General features: G+C 53.3%; 2 protein-coding genes across 2 annotated transcripts in view; both read left to right on the top strand.

Annotated features, from left to right (window-relative positions):
- The window catches only part of LOC142922967 (two pore channel protein 2-like), a 40,223-nt gene extending 17,384 nt beyond the window's left edge, over nt 1-22,839 (top strand). Inside the window, exons 6-8 of the mRNA XM_076063905.1 lie at nt 9,669-9,750; nt 11,457-11,557; nt 21,672-22,839. Of these exons, the coding sequence (XP_075920020.1) occupies nt 9,669-9,750; nt 11,457-11,557; nt 21,672-21,750 (262 nt within the window). The 3' untranslated portion in view covers nt 21,751-22,839. The remainder of the gene's footprint in view (nt 1-9,668; nt 9,751-11,456; nt 11,558-21,671) is intronic.
- A 37-nt stretch (nt 22,840-22,876) lies between these two features.
- On the top strand, nt 22,877-27,461 carry LOC142922966 (uncharacterized). Its single transcript, XM_076063904.1, has 2 exons — nt 22,877-24,623; nt 24,861-27,461. The coding sequence occupies exons 1-2, from the start codon at nt 22,877-22,879 to the stop codon at nt 25,445-25,447; spliced, it is 2,334 nt and encodes a 777-aa protein (XP_075920019.1). The 3' UTR covers nt 25,448-27,461.
- Nucleotides 27,462-27,674: the final 213 nt, after the last annotated feature.

The raw sequence follows: 27,674 nt of genomic DNA, 5'->3' as shown, positions 1-27,674 counted from the left end.
ACACAGACACAGACAAAGGTCCCCCGTGTAGCCTCTAACAGGCTGCAGGGGCAAGTGCTGTTAGCTAGCACCTCACACACAGACACAGACAAAGATCCCCCGTGTAGCCTCTAACAGACTGCAGGGGCAAGTGCTGTTAGCTAGCACCTCACACACAGACACAGACAAAGATCCCCCGTGTAGCCTCTAACAGACTGCAGGGGCAAGTGCTGTTAACTGGCACCTCACACACAGACACAGACAAAGATCCCCCGTGTAGCCTCTAACAGACTGCAGGGGCAAGTGCTGTTAGCTAGCACCTCACACACAGACACAGACAAAGATCCCCCGTGTAGCCTCTAACAGGCTGCAGGGGCAAGTGCTGTTAGCTAGCACCTCACACACAGACACAGACAAAGATCCCCCGTGTAGCCTCTAACAGACTGCAGGGGCAAGTGCTGTTAGTAGCGAGTAGCAGCAGCAACCTATGAAGGCTACCGGCACTGTGGCACACACAGATGGGGTGGGTGGCCAGCACCACGCCCGGCCGCCTTTGTCTCTCCCCCAGTGGTAGCGATGTTCACTGCACACCGCTACACCAGCTACTCAGTTGAGGCTGAGTCGACCTAGGGGAGGCACAGGATATAACTGTCCACTGCTCACAGACACACACGGAGAGACAAGGAGACACAGACACACACGGGGAGACAAGGAGACACAGAGACACACGGGGAGACAAGGAGACACAGACACACACGGAGAGACAAGGAGACAGAGAGACACACGGAGAGACACAGAGACACACGGGGAGACACAGACACACACGGGGAGACACAGAGACACACGGGGAGACAAGGAGACACAGAGACACACCGGGAGACAAGGAGACACAGAGACACACGGGGAGACAAGGAGACACAGACACACACGGAGAGACAAGGAGACACAGACACACACGGAGAGACAAGGAGACACAGACACACGGGGAGACAAGGAGACACAGAGACACACGGGGAGACAAGGAGACACAGAGACACACGGGGAGACAAGGAGACACAGACACACACGGAGAGACAAGGAGACAGAGAGACACACGGAGAGACACAGAGACACACGGGGAGACAAGGAGACACAGAGACACACGGGGAGACACAGACACACACGGGGAGACACAGAGACACACGGGGAGACAAGGAGACACAGAGACACACGGGGAGACAAGGAGACACAGACACACAGGGAGACAAGGAGACACAGACACACACGGAGAGACAAGGAGACACAGAGACACACGGGGAGACAAGGAGACACAGACACACACGGAGAGACAAGGAGACACAGAGACACACGGGGAGACAAGGAGACACAGAGACACACGGGGAGACAAGGAGACACAGAGACACACGGAGAGACACAGAGACACACGGGGAGACACAGAGACACACGGGGAGACACAGAGACACACGGGGAGACACAGAGACACACGGGGAGACACAGAGACACACGGGGAGACACACGGGGAGACAAGGAGACACACGGAGAGACAAGGAGACACAGACACACACGGAGAGACAAGGAGACACAGACACACACGGAGAGACACAGAGACACAGAGACACACGGGGAGACAAGGAGACACAGAGACACACGGGGAGACAAGGAGACACAGAGACACACGGGGAGACAAGGAGACACAGAGACTCACGGGGAGACAAGGAGACACAGAGACACACGGGGAGACAAGGAGACAGAGAGACACACGGAGAGACACAGACACACACGGGGAGACAAGGAGACACAGACACACACGAAGAGACAAGGAGACACAGGCACACACGGGGAGACAAGGAGACACAGAGACACACGGGGAGACAAGGAGACACAGAGACACACGGAGAGACAAGGAGACACAGAGACACACGGGGAGACACAGAGACACAGAGACACGCACGGGGAGACAAGGAGACACAGAGACACACGGAGAGACAAGGAGACACAGAGACACACGGGGAGACAAGGAGACACACGGGGAGACAAGGAGACACAGACACACACGGAGAGACAAGGAGACACAGAGACACACGGGGAGACAAGGAGACACAGAGACACACGGGGAGACAAGGAGACACAGAGACACACGGAGAGACAAGGAGACACAGAGACACACACGGGGAGACAAGGAGACACAGAGACACACAGGGAGAGACAAGGAGACACAGAGACACACGGGGAGACAAGGAGACACAGAGACACACGGGGAGACGAGGAGACACAGACACACACGGAGAGACAAGGAGACACAGGCACACACAAGGAGACACAGACACACACGGGGAGACAAGGAGACACAGAGACACACGGGGAGACAAGGAGACACAGACGGAGAGACAAGGAGACACAGACACACACAAGGAGACACAGAGACACACGGGGAGACAAGGAGACACAGAGACACACGGGGAGACAAGGAGACACAGACACACACGGGGAGACAAGGAGACACAGAGACACATGGGGAGACAAGGAGACACAGACACACGGAGAGACACAGAGACACACGGGGAGACACAGACACACACGGGGAGACAAGGAGACACAGAGACACACGGGGAGACACAGAGACACAGAGACACAGAGACACATGGCTAGTGTGGAATTCTCCACTAACTCTCCACCACTGACCCATCACCGATGCTGAAGCAGTTGATGGGCACACGCACACGCACTGTGTCTCCGCTGTGTCTCCACGTGTCTCTGTGTGTCCCCGTGTGTCTCCCTGTCTCCACTGTGTCTCTGTGTGTCCCCGTGTGTCTCCCTGTCTCCGCTGTGTCTCCGCGTGTCTCTGTGTGTCCCCGTGTGTCTCCCTGTCTCCGCGTATCTCCGTGTGTCTCCGCGTGTCCCCGTGTGTCTCCGCTGTGTCTCCGTGTGTCTCCGTGTGTCTCCATGTCTACGCGTGTCTCTGTGTGTCTCCGTGTGTCTCCGCTGTGTCTCCGCGTGTCTCCATGTGTCTCCGTGTGTCTCTGTGTGTCTCCGCGTGTCTCCATGTGTCTCTGTGTGTCTCCGTGTGTCTCCGTGTGTCTCTGTGTGTCTCTGTGTGTCTCCGTGTGTCTCTGTGTGTCTCTGTGTGTCTCTGTGTGTCTCCACTGTGTCTCCACTGTGTCTCTGTGTGTCTCTGTGTGTCTCCACTGTGTCTCTGTGTGTCTCTGTGTGTCTCCACTATGTCTCCACTGTGTCTCCGCGTGTCTCCCTGCAGGTGGTCTCAGCTCTATTTTGTGTGCTGGTGGTTCGTCTCCTCCGTCATCTGGGTCACTGTGTGTCTCTGTGTGTCTCTGTGTGTCTCTGTGTGTCTCCACTGTGTCTCCACTGTGTCTCTGTGTGTCTCTGTGTGTCTCTGTGTGTCTCCGTGTATCTCTGTGTGTCTCTGTGTGTCTCCGTGTGTCTCTGTGTGTCCCCACTGTGTCTCTGTGTGTCTCTGTGTGTCCACACTGTGTCTCTGTGTGTCTCTGTGTGTCTCTGTGTGTCCACACTGTGTCTCTGTGTGTCTCCACTGTGTCTCTGTGTGTCTCCACTGTGTCTCTGTGTGTCTCCACTGTGTGTCTCCACTGTGTCTCTGTGTGTCTCTGTGTGTCTCTGTGTGTCTCCACTGTGTCTCTGTGTGTCTCTGTGTGTCCCCACTGTGTCTCCACTGTGTCTCCACTGTGTCTCCACTGTGTCTCTGTGTGTCTCTGTGTGTCTCTGTGTGTCTCCACTGTGGCTCCACTGTGTCTCTGTGTGTCTCCACTGTGTCACCACTGTGTCTCTGTGTGTCTCTGTGTGTCTCCCTGTGTCTCCGTGTGTCTCTGTGTGTCTCCGTGTGTCTCCACTGTGTCTCCACTGTGTCTCTGTGTGTCTCTGTGTGTCTCCACTGTGTCTCCGTGTGTCTCTGTGTGTCTCCACTGTGTCTCTGTGTGTCTCTGTGTGTCTCTGTGTGTCTCCACTGTGTCTCCACTGTGTCTCTGTGTGTCTCTGTGTGTCTCCACTGTGTGTCCCCACTGTGTCTCTGTGTGTCTCCACTGTGTCTCTGTGTGTCTCCACTGTGTCACCACTGTGTCTCTGTGTGTCTCTGTGTGTCTCTGTGTGTCTCCACTGTGTCTCTGTGTGTCTCTGTGTGTCTCTGTGTGTCTCTGTGTGTCCCCACTGTGTCTCCACTGTGTCTCCACTGTGTCTCCACTGTGTCTCCGCTGTGTCTCTGTGTGTCTCTGTGTGTCTCCACTATGTCTCTGTGTGTCTCCACTGTGTCCCCGTGTGTCTCTGTGTGTGTCTGTGTGTCCCCACTGTGTCTCCACTATGTCTCCACTATGTCTCCGTGTGTCTCTGTGTGTCTCCACTGTGTCTCTGTGTGTCTCTGTGTGTCCCCACTGTGTCTCCACTGTGTCTCTGTGTGTCTCTGTGTGTCTCTGTGTGTCTCTGTGTGTCTCCACTGTGTCTCCACTATGTCTCCACTGTGTCTCCCTGCAGGTGGTCTCAGCTCTATTTTGTGTGCTGGTGGTTCGTCTCCTCCGTCATCTGGGTCACTGTGTCTCTGTGTGTCTCTGTGTGTCTCTGTGTGTCTCTGTGTGTCTCCACTGTGTCTCTGTGTGTCTCTGTGTGTCTCCACTGTGTCTCTGTGTGTCTATGTGTGTCTCTGTGTGTCTCTGTGTGTCTCCGTGTGTCTCTGTGTGTCTCTGTGTGTCTCTGTGTGTCTCCACTGTGTCACCACTGTGTCTCTGTGTGTCTCTGTGTGTCTCCGTGTGTCTCCGTGTGTCTCTGTGTGTCTCCGTGTGTCTCCACTGTGTCTCCACTGTGTCTCTGTGTGTCTCTGTGTGTCTCCACTGTGTCTCTGTGTGTTTCTGTGTGTCTTTGTGTGTCTCCACTGTGTCTCCGTGTGTCTCTGTGTGTCTCTGTGTGTCTCCACTGTGTCTCTGTGTGTCTCCACTGTGTCTCCACTGTGTCTCTGTGTGTGTCTGTGTGTCTTTGTGTGTCTCCACTGTGTCTCCGTGTGTCTCTGTGTGTCTCTGTGTGTCCCCACTGTGTCTCTGTGTGTCTCCACTGTGTCTCCACTGTGTCTCTGTGTGTCTCTGTGTGTCTCTGTGTGTCTCTGTGTGTCTCCACTGTGTCTCTGTGTGTCTCTGTGTGTCTCTGTGTCTCCACTGTGTCTCTGTGTGTCTCTGTGTGTCTCTGTGTGTCCCCACTGTGTCTCCACTGTGTCTCTGTGTGTCTCTGTGTGTCCCCACTGTGTCTCTGTGTGTCTCTGTGTGTCTCTGTGTGTCTCCACTGTGTCTCCACTGTGTCTCCACTGTGTCTCTGTGTGTCTCTGTGTGTCTCTGTGTGTCTCCGTGTGTCTCTGTGTGTCTCTGTGTGTCTCTGTGTGTCCCCACTGTGTCTCTGTGTGTCTCCACTGTGTCTCCACTGTGTCTCTGTGTGTCTCCACTGTGTCTCCGCTGTGTCTCTGTGTGTCTCTGTGTGTCTCCACTATGTCTCTGTGTGTCTCCACTGTGTCCCCGTGTGTCTCTTGTGTGTCTCTGTGTGTCCCCACTGTGTCTCCACTATGTCTCCACTATGTCTCCGTGTGTCTCTGTGTGTCTCCACTGTGTCTCTGTGTGTCTCCACTGTGTCTCTGTGTGTCTCCACTATGTCTCTGTGTGTCTCCACTGTGTCTCTGTGTGTCTCTGTGTGTCTCTGTGTGTCTCCACTGTGTCTCTGTGTGACCCCACTGTGTCTCTGTGTGTCCCCACTGTCTCCACTGTGTCTCTGTGTGTCTCTGTGTGTCTCCACTGTGTCTCTGTGTGTCTCCACTATGTCTCCACTGTGTCTCTGTGTGTCCCCACTGTGTCTCCACTGTGTCTCCGCGTGTCTCCCTGCAGGTGGTCTCAGCTCTATTTTGTGTGCTGGTGGTTCATCTCCTCCGTCATCTGGGTCACTGTGTGTCTCTGTGTGTCTCTGTGTGTCTCCACTGTGTCTCTGTGTGTCTCTGTGTGTCTCTGTGTGTCTCCACTGTGTCTCCACTGTGTCTCTGTGTGTCTCTGTATGTCTCTGTGTGTCTCTGTGTGTCTCCACTGTGTCTCTGTGTGTCTCTGTGTGTCTCTCTGTGTCTCCGTGTGTCTCTGTGTGTCTCTGTGTGTCTCTGTGTCTAGACTGTGTCTCCACTGTGTCTCTGTGTGTCTCTGTGTGTCTCCACTGTGTCTCTGTGTGTCTCTGTGTGTCTCCACTGTGTCTCTGTGTGTCTCCACTGTGTCTCTGTGTGTCTCCACTGTGTCTCTGTGTGTCTCCACTGTGTCTCCACTTTGTCTCTGTGTGTCTCTGTGTGTCTCCACTGTGTCTCTGTGTGTCTCCACTGTGTCTCTGTGTGTCTCTGTGTGTCTCCACTGTGTCTCTGTGTGTCTCTGTGTGTCTCTGTGTGTCTCCACTGTGTCTCCACTGTGTCTCTGTGTGTCTCTGTGTGTCTCTGTGTGTCTCCACTGTGTCTCTGTGTGTCTCCGTGTGTCTCTGTGTGTTTCTGTGTGTCTCTGTGTGTCTCCACTGTGTCTCCACTGTGTCTCTGTGTGTCTCTGTGTGTCTCTGTGTGTCTCCACGGTGTCTCCACTGTGTCTCTGTGTGTCTCTGTGTGTCTCTGTGTGTCTCCGTGTGTCTCTGTGTGTCTCCACTGTGTCTCCACTGTGTCTCCACTGTGTCTCCACTGTGTCTCAACTGTGTCTCTGTGTGTCTCTGTGTGTCTCCACTGTGTCTCTGTGTGTCTCTGTGTGTCTCTCTGTGTCTCCGTGTGTCTCTGTGTGTCTCTGTGTGTCTCTGTGTCTCCACTGTGTCTCCACTGTGTCTCTGTGTGTCTCTGTGTGTCTCTGTGTGTCTTTGTGTGTCTCTGTGTGTCTCTGTATGTCTCAGTGTGTCTCTGTGTCTCCACTGTGTCTCCACTGTGTCTCTGTGTGTCTCCACTGTGTCTCTGTGTGTCTCCACTGTGTCTCCACTATGTCTCCACTGTGTCTCCGCGTGTCTCCCTGCAGGTGGTCTCAGCTCTATTTTGTGTGCTGGTGGTTCGTCTCCTCCGTCATCTGGTTCACTGTGTCTCTGTGTGTCTCTGTGTGTCTCTGTGTGTCTCCACTGTGTCTCCACTGTGTCTCTGTGTGTCTCTGTGTGTCTCTGTGTGTCTCTGTGTGTCTCCACTGTGTCTCCACTGTGTCTCTGTGTGTCTCTGTGTGTCTCCACTGTGTCTCTGTGTGTCTCTGTGTGTCTCCACTGTGTCTCTGTGTGTCTCTGTGTGTCTCTGTGTGTCTCTGTGTGTCCCCACTGTGTCTCTGTGTGTCTCTGTGTGTCTCTGTGTGTCTCTGTGTGTCTCCACTGTGTCTCTGTGTGTCTCTGTGTGTCTCTGTGTGTCTCCGTGAGTCTCCACTGTGTCTCTGTGTGTCTCCACTGTGTCTCTGTGTGTCCCCACTGTGTCTCTGTGTGTCTCTGTGTGTCTCTGTGTGTCTCTGTGTGTCTCCACTGTGTCTCTGTGTGTCTCTGTGTGTCTCTGTGTGTCTCCACTGTGTCTCCACTGTGTCTCTGTGTGTCTCTGTGTGTCTCCACTGTGTCTCTGTGTGTCTCCGTGTGTCTCTGTGTGTTTCTGTGTGTCTCTGTGTGTCTCCACTGTGTCTCCACTGTGTCTCTGTGTGTCTCTGTGTGTCTCTGTGTGTCTCCACGGTGTCTCCACTGTGTCTCTGTGTGTCTCTGTGTGTCTCTGTGTGTCTCCGTGTGTCTCTGTGTGTCTCCGTGTGTCTCTGTGTGTCTCCACTGTGTCTCCACTGTGTCTCCACTGTGTCTCTGTGTGTCTCTGTGTGTCTCCACTGTGTCTCTGTGTGTCTCTGTGTGTCTCTCTGTGTCTCCGTGTGTCTCTGTGTGTCTCTGTGTGTCTCTGTGTCTCCACTGTGTCTCCACTGTGTCTCTGTGTGTCTCTGTGTGTCTCTGTGTGTCTTTGTGTGTCTCTGTGTGTCTCTGTATGTCTCAGTGTGTCTCTGTGTCTCCACTGTGTCTCCACTGTGTCTCTGTGTGTCTCCACTGTGTCTCTGTGTGTCCCCACTGTGTCTCTGTGTGTCTCTGTGTGTCTCTGTGTGTCTCTGTGTGTCTCTGTGTGTCTCTGTGTGTCTCTGTGTGTCTCCACTGTGTCTCCACTGTGTCTCTGTGTGTCTCTGTGTGTCTCCACTGTGTCTCTGTGTGTCTCTGTGTGTCTCCACTGTGTCTCTGTGTGTCTCTGTGTGTCTCTGTGTGTCTCTGTGTGTCCCCACTGTGTCTCTGTGTGTCTCTGTGTGTCTCTGTGTGTCTCTGTGTGTCTCCACTGTGTCTCTGTGTGTCTCTGTGTGTCTCTGTGTGTCTCCGTGAGTCTCCACTGTGTCTCTGTGTGTCTCCACTGTGTCTCTGTGTGTCCCCACTGTGTCTCTGTGTGTCTCTGTGTGTCTCTGTGTGTCTCTGTGTGTCTCCACTGTGTCTCTGTGTGTCTCTGTGTGTCTCTGTGTGTCTCCACTGTGTCTCCACTGTGTCTCTGTGTGTCTCTGTGTGTCTCTGTGTGTCTCTGTGTGTCTCCACTGTGTCTCCACTGTGTCTCTGTGTGTCTCTGTGTGTCTCCACTGTGTCTCTGTGTGTCTCTGTGTGTCTCCACTGTGTCTCTGTGTGTCTCTGTGTGTCTCTGTGTGTCTCTGTGTGTCTCTGTGTGTCCCCACTGTGTCTCTGTGTGTCTCTGTGTGTCTCTGTGTGTCTCTGTGTGTCTCCACTGTGTCTCTGTGTGTCTCTGTGTGTCTCTGTGTGTCTCCGTGAGTCTCCACTGTGTCTCTGTGTGTCTCCACTGTGTCTCTGTGTGTCCCCACTGTGTCTCTGTGTGTCTCTGTGTGTCTCTGTGTGTCTCCGTGAGTCTCCACTGTGTCTCTGTGTGTCCCCACTATGTCTCTGTGTGTCCCCACTGTCTCCACTGTGTCTCTGTGTGTCTCTGTGTGTCTCTGTGTGTCTCCACTGTGTCTCCACTGTGTCTCCGCGTGTCTCCCTGCAGGTGGTCTCAGCTCTATTTTGTGTGCTGGTGGTTCGTCTCCTCCGTCATCTGGTTCACTGTGTCTCTGTGTGTCTCTGTGTGTCTCTGTGTGTCTCCACTGTGTCTCTGTGTGTCTCCACTGTGTCTCTGTGTGTCTCCACTGTGTCTCCGTGTGTCTCCACTATGTCCCCACTGTGTCTCTGTGTGTCTCTGTGTGTCTCCACTGTGTCTCCGTGTGTCTCTGTGTGTCTCCACTGTGTCTCCACTGTGTCTCTTTGTGTCTCCGTGTGTCTCCACTGTGTCTCCACTGTGTCTCTGTGTGTCTCTGTGTGTCTCCACTGTGTCTCTGTGTGTCTCTGTGTGTCTCCACTGTGTCTCTGTGTGTCTCTGTGTGTCTCCACTATGTCTCTGTGTGTCTCTGTGTGTCTCCACTGTGTCTCTGTGTGTCTCTGTGTGTCTCCACTGTCTCCACTGTGTCTCTGTGTGTCTCCACTGTGTCTCTGTGTGTCTCTGTGTGTCTCCACTATGTCTCTGTGTGTCTCTGTGTGTCTCCACTGTGTCTCTGTGTGTCTCTGTGTGTCTCCACTATGTCCCCACTGTGTCTCTGTGTGTCTCTGTGTGTCTCTGTGTCTCCACTGTGTCTCCACTGTGTCTCCGCGTGTCTCCGCGTGTCTCCCTGCAGGTGGTCTCAGCTCTATTTTGTGTGCTGGTGGTTCGTCTCCTCCGTCATCTGGGTCAACCTCTTCGTGGCACTCATTCTCGAGGTGATAACCCGGGCCTGATGATCAATACATGATCAATACCCACCGATCGATCAATGATGGAACAACCTTGCCGCTGGCGATCAGTACCCACCGATCGATCAATGACGGAACAACTCTGAACCTGACGAGCAATACCCACAGATCAATCAATGTTGGGACAGCCCTGAACCTGGTGATCAATACCCACCGATCGATCATTGATGGAACAACCCTGCCACTGATGATCAATACCCACCGATCGATCAATGATGGAACAACCTTGCCACTGATGATCAATACCCACCGATCGATCAATGACGGAACAACCTTGCCGCTGGCGATCAGTACTCACCGATCGATCAATGACGGAACAGCCCTGAACCTGGTGATCAATACCCACCGATCGATCAATGATGGAACAACCTTGCCGCTGGCGATCAGTACCCACCGATAGATCAATGATGGAACAACTCTGAACCTGGCGATCAATACCCACCGATCGATCATCGATAGAACAACCCTGCCACTGATGAGCAGTACCGATCAGCTAACAGCACTTGCCCCTGCAGCCTGTTAGAGGCTACACGGGGGACCTTTGTCTGTGTCTGTGTGTGAGGTGCTAGCTAACAGCACTTGCCCCTACAGTCTGTTAGAGGCTACACGGGGGATCTTTGTCTGTGTCTGTGTGTGAGGTGCTAGCTAACAGCACTTGCCCCTGCAGTCTGTTGGAGGCTACACGGGGGATCTTTGTCTGTGTCTGTGTGTGAGGTGCTAGCTAACAGCACTTGCCCCTGCAGTCTGTTAGAGACTACACGGGGGACCTTTGTCTGTGTGTGAGGTGCTAGCTAACAGCACTTGCCCCTGCAGCCTGTTAGAGGCTACACGGGGGATCTTTGTCTCTGTTTGATGATAATGGTGATGATGTTGGTGATGGTGGTGATGGTGACGATAGTGACGGTGGTGACGGTGGTGATGTTGGTGGTGATGTTGATGATGATGGTGATGTTGGTGATGATGGTGATGTTGGTGATGATGTTGGTGACGATGGTGATGTTGATGATGATGGTGATGTTGGTGGTGATGTTGGTGACGATGGTGATGTTGGTGATGTTGATGATGGTGATGTTGGTGACGATGGTGATGTTGATGATGATGGTGATGTTAATGATAATGGTGATGATGGTGATGTTGATGATGATGATGTTGGTGATGATGTTGGTGACGATGGTGACGATGGTGACGGTGGTGATGTTGATGATGTTGGTGATGTTGGTGATGTTGATGATGGTGATGTTGGTGATGATGGTGATGTTGGTGGTGATGTTGATGATGATGGTGACGATGGTGATGTTGGTGATGATGATGTTGGTGATGATGGTGATGTTGGTGATGTTGATGATGATGTTGGTGATGATGTTGGTGATGATAGTGACGGTGGTGACGATGGTTACGATGGTGATGATGGTGATGTTGGTGATGTTGGTGATGTTGATGATGATGGTGATGTTGGTGGTGACGATGGTGACGATGTTGGTGGTGATGATGATGGTGATGTTGATGATGATGGTGATGTTGGTGATGTTGATAATGATGTTGGTGATGATGGTGATGTTGGTGGTGTTGATGATGATGATGTTGGTGGTGACGATGGTGACGATGGTGACGATGGTGATGTTGGTGATGTTGATGATGATGGTGATGTTGGTGGTGATGTTGGTGATGGGCAGAGCTTCATCACCAAGTGGGACCGCAGCCAGAACCAGGGACCTGCCGACTGCAACCAGGAGGAGCACCTCGCATACGGCAGCAACCTACACATCATCTTCCGGTGACTCAGGGTCAGAGTGAGACTCAGTGAGACTCAGGGTCAGAGTGAGGCTCAGTGAGACTCAGGGTCAGAGTGAGACTCAGTGAGACTCAAGGTCAGAGTGAGACTCAAGGAGACTCAGGAGGAGCACCTCGCATACGGCAGCAACCTACACATCATCTTCCGGTGACTCAGGGTCAGAGTGAGACTCAGTGAGACTCAGGGTCAGAGTGAGACTCAGGGAGACTCAGGGTCAGAGTGAGACTCAGAGAGACTCAGGGTCAGAGTGAGACTCAGTGAGACTCAGGGTCAGAGTGAGACTCAGGGAGACTCCGGGTCAGAGTGAGACTCAGGGAGACTCAGGGAGACCGGGTCTCAGGGTCAGAGTGAGACTCAGTGAGACTCAGGGTCAGAGTGAGACTCAGGGAGACTCAGGGTCAGAGTGAGACTCAGGGAGACTCAGGGTCAGAGTGAGACTCAGTGAGACTCAGGGTCAGAGTGAGACTCAGGGAGACTCAGGGTCAGAGTGAGACTCAGGGAGACTCAGGGTCAGAGTGAGACTCAGGGAGCCCGGGTCTCAGGGTCAGAGTGAGACTCAGTGAGACTCAGGAGGAGCACCTCACATACGGCAGCAACCTACACATCATCTTCCGGTGACTCAGGGTCAGAGTGAGACTCAGTGAGACTCAGGGTCAGAGTGAGACTCAGGGAGACTCATGGAGACCGGGTCTCAGGGTCAGAGTGAGACTCAGTGAGACTCAGGGTCAGAGTGAGACTCAGGGAGACTCAGGGTCAGAGTGAGACTCAGGGAGACTCAGGAGGAGCACCTCGCATACGGCAGCAACCTACACATCATCTTCCGGTGACTCAGGGTCAGAGTGAGACTCAGTGAGACTCAGGGTCAGAGTGAGGCTCAGTGAGACTCAAGGTCAGAGTGAGACTCAGTGAGACTCAAGGTCAGAGTGAGACTCAAGGAGACTCAGGAGGAGCACCTCGCATACGGCAGCAACCTACACATCATCTTCCGGTGACTCAGGGTCAGAGTGAGACTCAGTGAGACTCAGGGTCAGAGTGAGACTCAGGGAGACTCAGGGTCAGAGTGAGACTCAGAGAGACTCAGGGTCAGAGTGAGACTCAGTGAGACTCAGGGTCAGAGTGAGACTCAGGGAGACTCCGGGTCAGAGTGAGACTCAGGGAGACTCAGGGAGACCGGGTCTCAGGGTCAGAGTGAGACTCAGTGAGACTCAGGGTCAGAGTGAGACTCAGGGAGACTCAGGGTCAGAGTGAGTCTCTGGGAGACTCAGGGTCAGAGTGAGACTCAGTGAGACTCAGGGTCAGAGTGAGACTCAGGGAGACTCAGGGTCAGAGTGAGACTCAGGGAGACTCAGGGTCAGAGTGAGACTCAGGGAGCCCGGGTCTCAGGGTCAGAGTGAGACTCAGTGAGACTCAGGAGGAGCACCTCACATACGGCAGCAACCTACACATCATCTTCCGGTGACTCAGGGTCAGAGTGAGACTCAGTGAGACTCAGGGTCAGAGTGAGACTCAGGGAGACTCATGGAGACCGGGTCTCAGGGTCAGAGTGAGACTCAGTGAGACTCAGGGTCAGAGTGAGACTCAGGGAGACTCAGGGTCAGAGTGAGACTCAGGGAGACTCAGGAGGAGCACCTCGCATACGGCAGCAACCTACACATCATCTTCCGGTGACTCAGGGTCAGAGTGAGACTCAGTGAGACTCAGGGTCAGAGTGAGACTCAGGGAGACTCAGGGTCAGAGTGAGACTCAGGGAGACTCAGGGAGACCGGGTCTCAGGGTCAGAGTGAGACTCAGGGAGACTCAGGAGGAGCACCTCGCATACGGCAGCAACCTACACATCATCTTCCGGTGACTCAGGGTCAGAGTGAGACTCAGTGAGACTCAGGGTCAGAGTGAGACTCAGGGAGACTCAGGAGGAGCACCTCGCATACGGCAGCAACCTACACATCATCTTCCGGTGACTCAGGGTCAGAGTGAGCCTCAGTGAGACTCAGGGTCAGAGTGAGACTCAGTGAGACTCAAGGTCAGAGTGAGACTCAAGGAGACTCAGGAGGAGCACCTCGCATACGGCAGCAACCTACACATCATCTTCCGGTGACTCAGGGTCAGAGTGAGACTCAGTGAGACTCAGGGTCAGAGTGAGACTCAGTGAGACTCAGGGTCAGAGTGAGACTCAGGGAGACTCCGGGTCAGAGTGAGACTCAGGGAGACTCAGGGAGACCGGGTCTCAGGGTCAGAGTGAGACTCAGTGAGACTCAGGGTCAGAGTGAGACTCAGGGAGACTCAGGGTCAGAGTGAGACTCAGGGAGACTCAGGGTCAGAGTGAGACTCAGTGAGACTCAGGGTCAGAGTGAGACTCAGGGAGACTCAGGGTCAGAGTGAGACTCAGGGAGACTCAGGGTCAGAGTGAGACTCAGAGAGACTCAGGGTCAGAGTGAGACTCAGTGAGACTCAGGGTCAGAGTGAGACTCAGGGAGACTCCGGGTCAGAGTGAGACTCAGGGAGACTCAGGGAGACCGGGTCTCAGGGTCAGAGTGAGACTCAGTGAGACTCAGGGTCAGAGTGAGACTCAGGGAGACTCAGGGTCAGAGTGAGACTCAGGGAGACTCAGGGTCAGAGTGAGACTCAGTGAGACTCAGGGTCAGAGTGAGACTCAGGGAGACTCAGGGTCAGAGTGAGACTCAGGGAGACTCAGGGTCAGAGTGAGACTCAGGGAGCCCGGGTCTCAGGGTCAGAGTGAGACTCAGTGAGACTCAGGAGGAGCACCTCACATACGGCAGCAACCTACACATCATCTTCCGGTGACTCAGGGTCAGAGTGAGACTCAGTGAGACTCAGGGTCAGAGTGAGACTCAGGGAGACTCATGGAGACCGGGTCTCAGGGTCAGAGTGAGACTCAGTGAGACTCAGGGTCAGAGTGAGACTCAGGGAGACTCAGGGTCAGAGTGAGACTCAGGGAGACTCAGGAGGAGCACCTCGCATACGGCAGCAACCTACACATCATCTTCCGGTGACTCAGGGTCAGAGTGAGACTCAGTGAGACTCAGGGTCAGAGTGAGGCTCAGTGAGACTCAGGGTCAGAGTGAGACTCAGTGAGACTCAAGGTCAGAGTGAGACTCAAGGAGACTCAGGAGGAGCACCTCGCATACGGCAGCAACCTACACATCATCTTCCGGTGACTCAGGGTCAGAGTGAGACTCAGTGAGACTCAGGGTCAGAGTGAGACTCAGGGAGACTCAGGGTCAGAGTGAGACTCAGAGAGACTCAGGGTCAGAGTGAGACTCAGTGAGACTCAGGGTCAGAGTGAGACTCAGGGAGACTCCGGGTCAGAGTGAGACTCAGGGAGACTCAGGGAGACCGGGTCTCAGGGTCAGAGTGAGACTCAGTGAGACTCAGGGTCAGAGTGAGACTCAGGGAGACTCAGGGTCAGAGTGAGACTCAGGGAGACTCAGGGTCAGAGTGAGACTCAGTGAGACTCAGGGTCAGAGTGAGACTCAGGGAGACTCAGGGTCAGAGTGAGACTCAGGGAGACTCAGGGTCAGAGTGAGACTCAGGGAGCCCGGGTCTCAGGGTCAGAGTGAGACTCAGTGAGACTCAGGAGGAGCACCTCACATACGGCAGCAACCTACACATCATCTTCCGGTGACTCAGGGTCAGAGTGAGACTCAGTGAGACTCAGGGTCAGAGTGAGACTCAGGGAGACTCATGGAGACCGGGTCTCAGGGTCAGAGTGAGACTCAGTGAGACTCAGGGTCAGAGTGAGACTCAGGGAGACTCAGGGTCAGAGTGAGACTCAGGGAGACTCAGGAGGAGCACCTCGCATACGGCAGCAACCTACACATCATCTTCCGGTGACTCAGGGTCAGAGTGAGACTCAGTGAGACTCAGGGTCAGAGTGAGGCTCAGTGAGACTCAAGGTCAGAGTGAGACTCAGTGAGACTCAAGGTCAGAGTGAGACTCAAGGAGACTCAGGAGGAGCACCTCGCATACGGCAGCAACCTACACATCATCTTCCGGTGACTCAGGGTCAGAGTGAGACTCAGTGAGACTCAGGGTCAGAGTGAGACTCAGGGAGACTCAGGGTCAGAGTGAGACTCAGAGAGACTCAGGGTCAGAGTGAGACTCAGTGAGACTCAGGGTCAGAGTGAGACTCAGGGAGACTCCGGGTCAGAGTGAGACTCAGGGAGACTCAGGGAGACCGGGTCTCAGGGTCAGAGTGAGACTCAGTGAGACTCAGGGTCAGAGTGAGACTCAGGGAGACTCAGGGTCAGAGTGAGTCTCTGGGAGACTCAGGGTCAGAGTGAGACTCAGTGAGACTCAGGGTCAGAGTGAGACTCAGGGAGACTCAGGGTCAGAGTGAGACTCAGGGAGACTCAGGGTCAGAGTGAGACTCAGGGAGCCCGGGTCTCAGGGTCAGAGTGAGACTCAGTGAGACTCAGGAGGAGCACCTCACATACGGCAGCAACCTACACATCATCTTCCGGTGACTCAGGGTCAGAGTGAGACTCAGTGAGACTCAGGGTCAGAGTGAGACTCAGGGAGACTCATGGAGACCGGGTCTCAGGGTCAGAGTGAGACTCAGTGAGACTCAGGGTCAGAGTGAGACTCAGGGAGACTCAGGGTCAGAGTGAGACTCAGGGAGACTCAGGAGGAGCACCTCGCATACGGCAGCAACCTACACATCATCTTCCGGTGACTCAGGGTCAGAGTGAGACTCAGTGAGACTCAGGGTCAGAGTGAGACTCAGGGAGACTCAGGGTCAGAGTGAGACTCAGGGAGACTCAGGGAGACCGGGTCTCAGGGTCAGAGTGAGACTCAGGGAGACTCAGGAGGAGCACCTCGCATACGGCAGCAACCTACACATCATCTTCCGGTGACTCAGGGTCAGAGTGAGACTCAGTGAGACTCAGGGTCAGAGTGAGACTCAGGGAGACTCAGGAGGAGCACCTCGCATACGGCAGCAACCTACACATCATCTTCCGGTGACTCAGGGTCAGAGTGAGCCTCAGTGAGACTCAGGGTCAGAGTGAGACTCAGTGAGACTCAAGGTCAGAGTGAGACTCAAGGAGACTCAGGAGGAGCACCTCGCATACGGCAGCAACCTACACATCATCTTCCGGTGACTCAGGGTCAGAGTGAGACTCAGTGAGACTCAGGGTCAGAGTGAGACTCAGGGAGACTCAGGGTCAGAGTGAGACTCAGAGAGACTCAGGGTCAGAGTGAGACTCAGTGAGACTCAGGGTCAGAGTGAGACTCAGGGAGACTCCGGGTCAGAGTGAGACTCAGGGAGACTCAGGGAGACCGGGTCTCAGGGTCAGAGTGAGACTCAGTGAGACTCAGGGTCAGAGTGAGACTCAGGGAGACTCAGGGTCAGAGTGAGACTCAGGGAGACTCAGGGTCAGAGTGAGACTCAGTGAGACTCAGGGTCAGAGTGAGACTCAGGGAGACTCAGGGTCAGAGTGAGACTCAGGGAGACTCAGGGTCAGAGTGAGACTCAGGGAGCCCGGGTCTCAGGGTCAGAGTGAGACTCAGTGAGACTCAGGAGGAGCACCTCACATACGGCAGCAACCTACACATCATCTTCCGGTGACTCAGGGTCAGAGTGAGACTCAGTGAGACTCAGGGTCAGAGTGAGACTCAGGGAGACTCAGGGTCAGAGTGAGACTCAGGGAGACTCAGGAGGAGCACCTCGCATACGGCAGCAACCTACACATCATCTTCCGGTGACTCAGGGTCAGAGTGAGACTCAGTGAGACTCAGGGTCAGAGTGAGGCTCAGTGAGACTCAAGGTCAGAGTGAGACTCAGTGAGACTCAAGGTCAGAGTGAGACTCAAGGAGACTCAGGAGGAGCACCTCGCATACGGCAGCAACCTACACATCATCTTCCGGTGACTCAGGGTCAGAGTGAGACTCAGTGAGACTCAGGGTCAGAGTGAGACTCAGGGAGACTCAGGGTCAGAGTGAGACTCAGAGAGACTCAGGGTCAGAGTGAGACTCAGTGAGACTCAGGGTCAGAGTGAGACTCAGGGAGACTCCGGGTCAGAGTGAGACTCAGGGAGACTCAGGGAGACCGGGTCTCAGGGTCAGAGTGAGACTCAGTGAGACTCAGGGTCAGAGTGAGACTCAGGGAGACTCAGGGTCAGAGTGAGTCTCTGGGAGACTCAGGGTCAGAGTGAGACTCAGTGAGACTCAGGGTCAGAGTGAGACTCAGGGAGACTCAGGGTCAGAGTGAGACTCAGGGAGACTCAGGGTCAGAGTGAGACTCAGGGAGCCCGGGTCTCAGGGTCAGAGTGAGACTCAGTGAGACTCAGGAGGAGCACCTCACATACGGCAGCAACCTACACATCATCTTCCGGTGACTCAGGGTCAGAGTGAGGCTCAGTGAGACTCAGGGTCAGAGTGAGACTCAGGGAGACTCATGGAGACCGGGTCTCAGGGTCAGAGTGAGACTCAGTGAGACTCAGGGTCAGAGTGAGACTCAGGGAGACTCAGGGTCAGAGTGAGACTCAGGGAGACTCAGGAGGAGCACCTCGCATACGGCAGCAACCTACACATCATCTTCCGGTGACTCAGGGTCAGAGTGAGACTCAGTGAGACTCAGGGTCAGAGTGAGACTCAGGGAGACTCAGGAGGAGCACCTCGCATACGGCAGCAACCTACACATCATCTTCCGGTGACTCAGGGTCAGAGTGAGACTCAGTGAGACTCAGGGTCAGAGTGAGACTCAGGGAGACTCAGGAGGAGCACCTCGCATACGGCAGCAACCTACACATCATCTTCCGGTGACTCAGGGTCAGAGTGAGCCTCAGTGAGACTCAGGGTCAGAGTGAGACTCAGTGAGACTCAGGAGGAGCACCTCGCATACGGCAGCAACCTACACATCATCTTCCGGTGACTCAGGGTCAGCGTGAGACTCAGTGAGACTCAGGGTCAGAGTGAGACTCAGGGTCAGAGTGAGACTCAGGGAGACTCAGGGTCAGAGTGAGACTCAGGGAGACTCAGGGAGACTGGGTCTCAGGGTCAGAGTGAGACTCAGTGAGACTCAGGGTCAGAGTGAGACTCAGTGAGACTCATGGTCAGAGTGAGACTCAGTGAGACTCAGGGTCAGAGTGAGACTCAGGGAGACTCAGGGTCAGAGTGAGACTCAGGGAGACTCAGGGTCAGAGTGAGACTCAGGGAGACTCAGGGTCAGAGTGAGACTCAGGGAGACTCAGGAGGAGCACCTCGCATACGGCAGCAACCTACACATCATCTTCCGGTGACTCAGGGTCAGAGTGAGACTCAGTGAGACTCAGGGTCAGAGTGAGACTCAGGGAGACTCAGGGTCAGAGTGAGACTCAGGGAGACTCAGGGAGACCGGGTCTCAGGGTCAGAGTGAGACTCAGGGAGACTCAGGAGGAGCACCTCGCATACGGCAGCAACCTACACATCATCTTCCGGTGACTCAGGGTCAGAGTGAGACTCAGTGAGACTCAGGGTCAGAGTGAGACTCAGGGAGACTCAGGAGGAGCACCTCGCATACGGCAGCAACCTACACATCATCTTCCGGTGACTCAGGGTCAGAGTGAGACTCAGTGAGACTCAGGGTCAGAGTGAGACTCAGGGAGACCGGGTCTCAGGGTCAGAGTGAGACTCAGGGAGACCAGGTCTCAGGGTCAGAGTGAGACTCAGGGAGACCGGGTCTCTGGGTCAGAGTGAGTCTCAGGGAGACTTAGGGAGACCGGGTCTCAGGGTCAGAGTGAGACTCAGGGAGACCGGGTCTCAGGGTCAGAGTGAGACTCAGGGAGACCGGGTCTCAGGGTCAGAGTGAGACTCAGTGAGACTCAGGGAGACTCAGGGTCAGAGTGAGACTCAGGGAGACTAAGGGAGACTGGGTCTCAGGGTCAGAGTGAGACTCAGGGAAACTCTGGGAGACCGGGTCTCAGGGTCAGAGTGAGACTCAGGGAGACCGGGTCCCAGGGCCAGAGTAAGACTCAGGGAGACCGGGTCTCAAGGTCAGAGTGAGACTCAGGGAGACCAGGTCTCAGGGTCAGAGTGAGACTCAGGGAGACTCAGGGAGACCGGGTCTCAGGGTCAGAGTGAGACTCAGGGAGACGGGTCCCAGGGCCAGAGTGAGACTCAGGGAGACCGGGTCTCAGGGTCAGAGTGAGACTCAGGGAGACCAGGTCTCAGGGTCAGAGTGAGACTCAGGGAGACTCAGGGAGACCGGGTCTCAGGGTCAGAGTGAGACTCAGGGAGACCGGGTCTCAGGGCCAGAATGAGACTCAGGGAGACCGGGTCTCAGGGTCAGAGTGAGACTCAGGGAGACCAGGTATCAGGGTCAGAGTGAGACTCAGGGAGACTCAGGGAGACCGGGTCTCAGGGTCAGAGTGAGACTCAGTGAGACTCAGGGAGACTCAGTGAGACTCAGGGTCAGAGTGAGACTCAGAGTGAGACTCAGGGAGACCGGGTCTCAGGGTCAGAGTGGGACTCAGGGAGACCGGGTCTCAGGGTCAGAGTGAGACTCAGGGAGACCGGGTCTCAGGGTCAGAGTGAGACTCAGGGAGACCCAGTGAGACTCAGTGAGAGACTGAGTCTCAGGGTCAGCGTGAGACTCAGTGAGACTCAGTGAGACTCAGTGACACTCAGTGAGACTCAGTGAGACTCAGTGAGAGACTCAGGGTCAGAGTGAGACTCTCAGGGTCAGAGTGAGACTCAGGGAGACCAGGTCTCAGGGTCAGAGTGAGACTCAGGGAGACTCAGGGAGACCGGGTCTCAGGGTCAGAGTGAGACTCAGTGAGACTCAGTGAGACTCAGGGAGACTCAGTGAGACTCAGGGTCAGAGTGAGACTCAGAGTGAGACTCAGGGAGACCGGGTCTCAGGGTCCGAGTGAGACTCAGGGAGACCGGGTCTCAGGGTCAGAGTGAGACTCAGGGAGACCCAGTGAGACTCAGTGAGAGACTGAGTCTCAGGGTCAGCGTGAGACTCAGTGAGACTCAGTGAGACTCAGTGAGAGTCTCAGTGACACCCAGTGAGAGACTCAGTGACACTCAGTGAGACTCAGTGAGAGACTCAGTGAGACCCAGTGAGACTCAGGGTCAGCGTGAGTCTCACTGAGTCTCAGTGAGACTCAGTGAGACTGAGACTCAGTGAGACCCAGTGAGACTCAGTGAGACCCAGTGAGACTCAGGGTCAGCGTGAGACTCAGGGAGACCCAGTGAGACTCAGTGAGAGACTCAGTGACACCCAGTGAGAGACTCAGTGACACTCAGTGAGACTCAGTGAGAGACTCAGTGAGACCCAGTGAGACTCAGGGTCAGCGTGAGTCTCACTGAGTCTCAGGGTCAGCGTGAGGCTCAGTGAGACTCAGTGAGAGACTCAGTGAGACTGAGACTCAGTGAGACCCAGTGAGGCTCAGTGAGACCCAGTGAGACTCAGTGAGACTGAGACTCAGTGAGACCCTGTGAGACTCAGTGAGACCCAGTGAGACTCAGTGAGACCCAGTGAGACTCAGTGAGACTGAGACTCAGTGAGACCCAGTGAGACTCAGTGAGACCCAGTGAGACTCAGGGTCAGCGTGAGTCTCACTGAGTCTCAGTGAGACTGAGACTCAGTGAGACCCTGTGAGACTCAGTGAGACCCAGTGAGACTCAGTGAGACCCAGTGAGACTCAGTGAGACTGAGACTCAGTGAGACCCAGTGAGACTCAGTGAGACCCAGTGAGACTCAGGGTCAGCGTGAGTCTCACTGAGTCTCAGTGAGACTGAGACTCAGTGAGACCCTGTGAGACTCAGTGAGACCCAGTGAGACTCAGGGTCAGCGTGAGACTCAGTGAGACTCAGTGAGACTCAGTGAGAGACTCAGTGACACCCAGTGAGAGACTCAGTGACACCCAGTGAGAGACTCAGTGACACTCAGTGAGACTCAGTGAGAGACTCAGTGAGACTCAGTGAGACTCAGGGTCAGCGTGAGACTCAGTGAGACTCAGTGAGAGACTCAGTGACACCCAGTGAGAGACTCAGTGAGACTCAGTGAGACTCAGTGAGAGACTCAGGGTCAGCGTGAGTCTCACTGAGTCTCAGGGTCAGCGTGAGGCTCACTGCTGCTGCCGCGTTGCAGGAAGGACGTGGAGGAGCCCACCGAGGAGGAGCTGCTGCAGAGCCTCAGGCACCACCCCCACGTCCACCTGCGGCCCTGACAGCTCCGGCCAGGACCGTTTGCGTCGGAGCGGACCTAGAGGAGGGACGAGGTCACCCGCTCAGCCAGCGGCTGGACTCCTGTCGCTGTGGTTCACGACGACGACGACGACAAAGACCGCCCCAGCAAACTCATCCGTTCCTGATTCACAGCAAAGAGCCGTGATGCGCGTGTACACACACACACATACACAGTGTACACACACACACACAGTGTACACACACACACAGTGTACACACACACACACACAGTGTACACACACACAGTGTACACACACACACAGTGTACACACACACACAGTGTACACACACACAGTGTACACACACACACAGTGTACACACACACAGTGTACACACACACAGTGTACACACACACACATACACAGTGTACACACACACACAGTGTACACACACACACAGTGTACACACACACAGTGTACACACACACACAGTGTACACACACACAGTGTACACACATGCACAGTGTACACACACACACAGTGTACACACACACACACACAGTGTACACACACACACAGTGTACACACACACAGTGTACACACACACAGTGTACACACACACACATACACGTGTGCACACACACAGTGTACTCACACACACATACACGTGTACACACACACACACAGTGTACACACAGTGTACACACACACAGTGCACACACACACACAGTGTACACACACACAGTGTACACACACACACGGTGTACACACACACACACAGTGTACACACACACACAGTGTACACACACACAGTGTACACACACACACACGCGTGTACACACACAGTGTACACACACACACGCACACACACGTGTAGAACAACAACCGCCATGCGCCACTAAGTGGCGGTGACGTCACCACGACGCTTGTGCCAGGCTATGTGCACCCTGAGGCCACGTGAAGTGTCGAACGCCCGCTGGCAGGAGGTCACGGGGCAGACCCAGCAGGTGCCACGGGTCGACTGACTGAGATGACTGGCTGTGTACACACACACGTGTACACGCACACGCGCGTGTACACACACACGCACACGCGCGTGTACACACACACGTGTACAAACGCGCATGCGTGTACACACGCGTGTACACGTGTTCACACACGTGTACACATGCGTGGACACACGCGTGGACACACACGTGTTCACACGTTCACACACGTGTACACACGTTCACACACATACACGCGTACACACCTTCACACACATACAGGCGTTACACACATACACGTGTACACACCTTCACACACATACACGTGTACACACCATCACACACATACACGTGTACACACGTTCACACACATACACGTGTACACACCATCACACACACGTGTACACACGTTCACACACATACACGTGTACACACCATCACACACATACACGCGTACACACCTTCACACACATACACGCGTACACACCTTCACACACATACACGTGTACACACCTTCACACACATACACGTGTACACACGTTCACACACATACACGTGTACACACGTTCACACACATACACGTGTACACACCTTCACACACATACACGTGTACGCACCTTCACACACATACACGTGTACGCACCTTCACACACATACACGTGTACACACCTTCACACACATACACGTGTACACACGTTCACACACATACACGTGTACACACCTTCACACACATACACGTGTACACACGTTCACACACATACACGTGTACACACCTTCACACACATACACGTGTACACACCTTCACACACATACACGTGTACACACGTTCACACACATACACGTGTACACACCTTCACACACATACACGCGTACACACCTTCACACCTTCACACACATACACGTGTACACACGTTCACACACATACACGTGTACACACCTTCACACACATACACGTGTACACACCTTCACACACATACACGTGTACACACCTTCACACACATACACGTGTACACACGTTCACACACATAAACGTGTACACACATACACGTGTACACACCTTCACACACGTACACACACATACACGTGTACACACCTTCACACACATACACGTGTACACACGTTCACACACATACACGTGTACACACGTTCACACACATACACGTGTACACAAGTTCACACACATACACGCGTACACACCTTCACACATACACGTGTACACACCTTCACACACATACACGCGTTACACACATACACGTGTACACACCTTCACACACATACACGTGTACACACCTTCACACACATACACGTGTACACACCTTCACACACATACACGTGTACACACCTTCACACACATACACGTGTACACACGTTCACACACATACACGTGTACACACCTTCACACACATACACGCGTACACACCTTCACACACATACACGTGTACACACGTTCACACACATACACGTGTACACACCTTCACACACATACACGTGTACACACCTTCACACACATACACGTGTACACACCTTCACACACATACACGTGTACACACCTTCACACACATACACGTGTACACACGTTCACACACATAAACGTGTACACACATACACGTGTACACACCTTCACACACGTACACACACATACACGTGTACACACGTTCACACACATACACGTGTACACACGTTCACACACATACACGTGTACACACGTTCACACACATACACGTGTACACAAGTTCACACACATACACGCGTACACACCTTCACACATACACGTGTACACACCTTCACACACATACACGCGTTACACACATACACGTGTACACACCTTCACACACATACACGTGTACACACCTTCACACACATACACGTGTACACACCTTCACACACATACACGTGTACACACGTTCACACACATACACGCGTACACACCTTCACACACATACACGCGTTACACACATACACGTGTACACACCTTCACACACATACACGTGTACACACATACACGTGTACACACCTTCACACATACACGCGTTACACACATACACGTGTACACACCTTCACACACATACACGTGTACACACATACACGTGTACACACCTTCACACACATACACGCGTACACACCTTCACACACATACACGCGTTACACACATACACGCGTACACACGTTCACACACATACACGTGTACACACCTTCACACACATACACGTGTACACACCTTTACACACATACACGTGTACACACCTTCACACACATACACGTGTACACACGTTCACACACATACACGCGTACACACCTTCACACACATACACGCGTTACACACATACACGTGTACACACCTTCACACACATACACGTGTACACACATACACGTGTACACACCTTCACACACATACACGCGTTACACACATACACGTGTACACACCTTCACACACATACACGTGTACACACATACACGTGTACACCTTCACACACATACACGCGTACACACCTTCACACACATACACGCGTTACACACATACACGCGTACACACGTTCACACACATACACGTGTACACACACATACACGTGTACACACCTTCACACACATACACGTGTACACACATACACGCGTACACACCTTCACACACATACACGCGTTACACACATACACGCGTACACACGTTCACACACATACACGTGTACACACACATACACGTGTACACACCTTCACACACATACACGTGTACACACATGCTCGTGTCAGATTTATAATGGCAGCGTCAATTTACTAATGTGTATATCAATTCCATAATGGGCGTGTCAGGATCGTAATCGCCGTGTCAATTTCCTAATGGGCGTGTCAGGATCGTAATAGCCGTGTCAATTTCCTAATGGGCGTGTCAATTTCCTAATGGGCGTGTCAGGGTCATAATGGCCCGTGTCAGTTTCCTAATGGGCATATGACTTCCATAATAGCCCGTGCCCATTTCCTAATGGGCATATGAATTCCATAATGGCCCGTGGCAATTTCCTAATTGGCATATGAATTCCATAATGGCCCGTGGCAATTTCTGAATGGGAATATTAATTCCATAATGGCCCGTGGCTATTTAATGGGCATATGAATTCCATAATAGCCCGTGGCAATTTCCTAATGGGCATATGAATTGTATAATGGCCCGTGCCCATTTCCTAATGGGCATATGAATTTTATAATGGCCCGTGGCAATTTCCTAATTGGCATATGAATTCCATAATGGCCCGTGGCAATTTCCTAATGGGAATATGAATTCCATCATAGCCCGTGGCAATTTCCTAATGGGCATATGACTTCCATAACGGCCGTGACAATTTCCTAATGGGCATATTAATTGTATAATGGCCCGTGGCAATTTCCTAATGGGCATATGAATTCCATAATGGCCCGTGACAATTTCCTAATGGGCATATTAATTCCATCATGGCCCGTGACAATTTCCTAATGGGCATATGACTTCCATAATGGCCCGTGGAAATTTCCTAATGGGCATATGAATTCCATAATGGCCCGTGACAATTTCCTAATGGGCATATGAATTCCATAATGGCCCGTGACAATTTCCTAATGGGCATATGAATTGTATAATCGCCGTGTAAATTTCCTAATCGAGCATATCAATTTCAAATAGCCGCGTCTGTGTTATAACGGCCGTGTCGGAGACACCGAGGGGCCAGGTTCAAGCCCCTCCTGTTCTTGCCTCGCGTCTCTCTCGGAATCAAAACGGGAGACGGAGAGACTCACCAGTGGGGTGAGTCCATCCGTAGTAGGGTTGACCACAACTTTGGCGCGTATCCAGCAAAGTAGTATTGATTTTAGTGGCACTCCCCCCACCCACCCCCAGATAGTGATGGTAGTGATGATGGTGGTGGTGGTAGTGATGATGGTGATTTGATGACGATGGCGGTGGCGGAGTTGGTGGTGGTGATGATGATGTTGATGGTGGTGATGTTGATGGTGGTGGTGGTAGTGATGGTGATGGTGGTAGTGATGGTGATGGTGGTAGTGATGGTGATGGTGGTAGTGATGGTGGTGGTGATGGTGGTGGTGATGGTGGTGATGGTGGTGATGGTGATTGTGGTGATGGTGGTGATGATGGCGGTGGTGGTGATGTTGGTAATGTTGGTGGTGGTGATGATGGTGGTGATGATGATGGTGATGATCATGGTGATGATCATGGCGGTGGTGATGATGATGGCGGTGGTGGTGATGTTGGTGGTGGTGATGATGATGATGGCGGTGGTGATGATGATGATGGCGGTGGTGGTGATGGTGGTGATGTTGGTGGTGATGGTGGTGATGGTGGTGGTGGTGATGGTGGTGGTGGTGATGGTGGTGGTGATGATGATGGTGATGGTGGTGGTGATGATGATGGTGGTGGTGATGATGATGGTGGTGATGGTGGTGATGGTGGTGGTGGTGTTGGTGGTGGTGGTGATGATGATGATGGCGGTGGTGGTGATGGTGGTGGTAATGGTGATGTTGGTGATGTTGGTGATGATGATGGTGGTGATGTTCATGATGATGTCGTCGACTTATCCTGCAAGACGCGGTCCATTAGGAGCGTTCGTTCACGGCTGATATTTTTTTATTTTTTTTTAAACAGGAAACAGAATTTATATTTGTGATTAAATTATTGTAAATATGCCCCTCCCTTTTTAAACATCGCAGAGACGTTGAATCTCAATGGGGGTTTGGGGGGGCTGTCTGACCTGGTGGTTAAATAAAGGACGTGACATTCACTAGAAACGGTGAATCTCAATGTGGGGGGGGGGGGGTTCTCACCTGGTGGTTAAATAAAGGACGTGACATTCACTAGAAACGGTGAATCTCAATGTGGGGGGTTCTCACCTGGTGGTTAAATAAAGGACGTGACATTCACTAGAAACGGTGAATCTCAATGTGGGGAGGTTCTCACCCGGTGGTTAAATAAAGGACGTGACATTCACTAGAAACGGTGAA

This window comes from Petromyzon marinus, unplaced genomic scaffold (assembly GCF_048934315.1).
Source record: "Petromyzon marinus isolate PM22_M1 ecotype Great Lakes invasive population unplaced genomic scaffold, UKy_Petmar_22M1.pri1.0 PM_Scaffold_234, whole genome shotgun sequence".
Lineage (NCBI taxonomy): Eukaryota > Metazoa > Chordata > Hyperoartia > Petromyzontiformes > Petromyzontidae > Petromyzon > Petromyzon marinus.
Note: the sequence above shows the minus strand (reverse complement) of the source record. Positions and strands in the feature narration are given on the sequence as shown.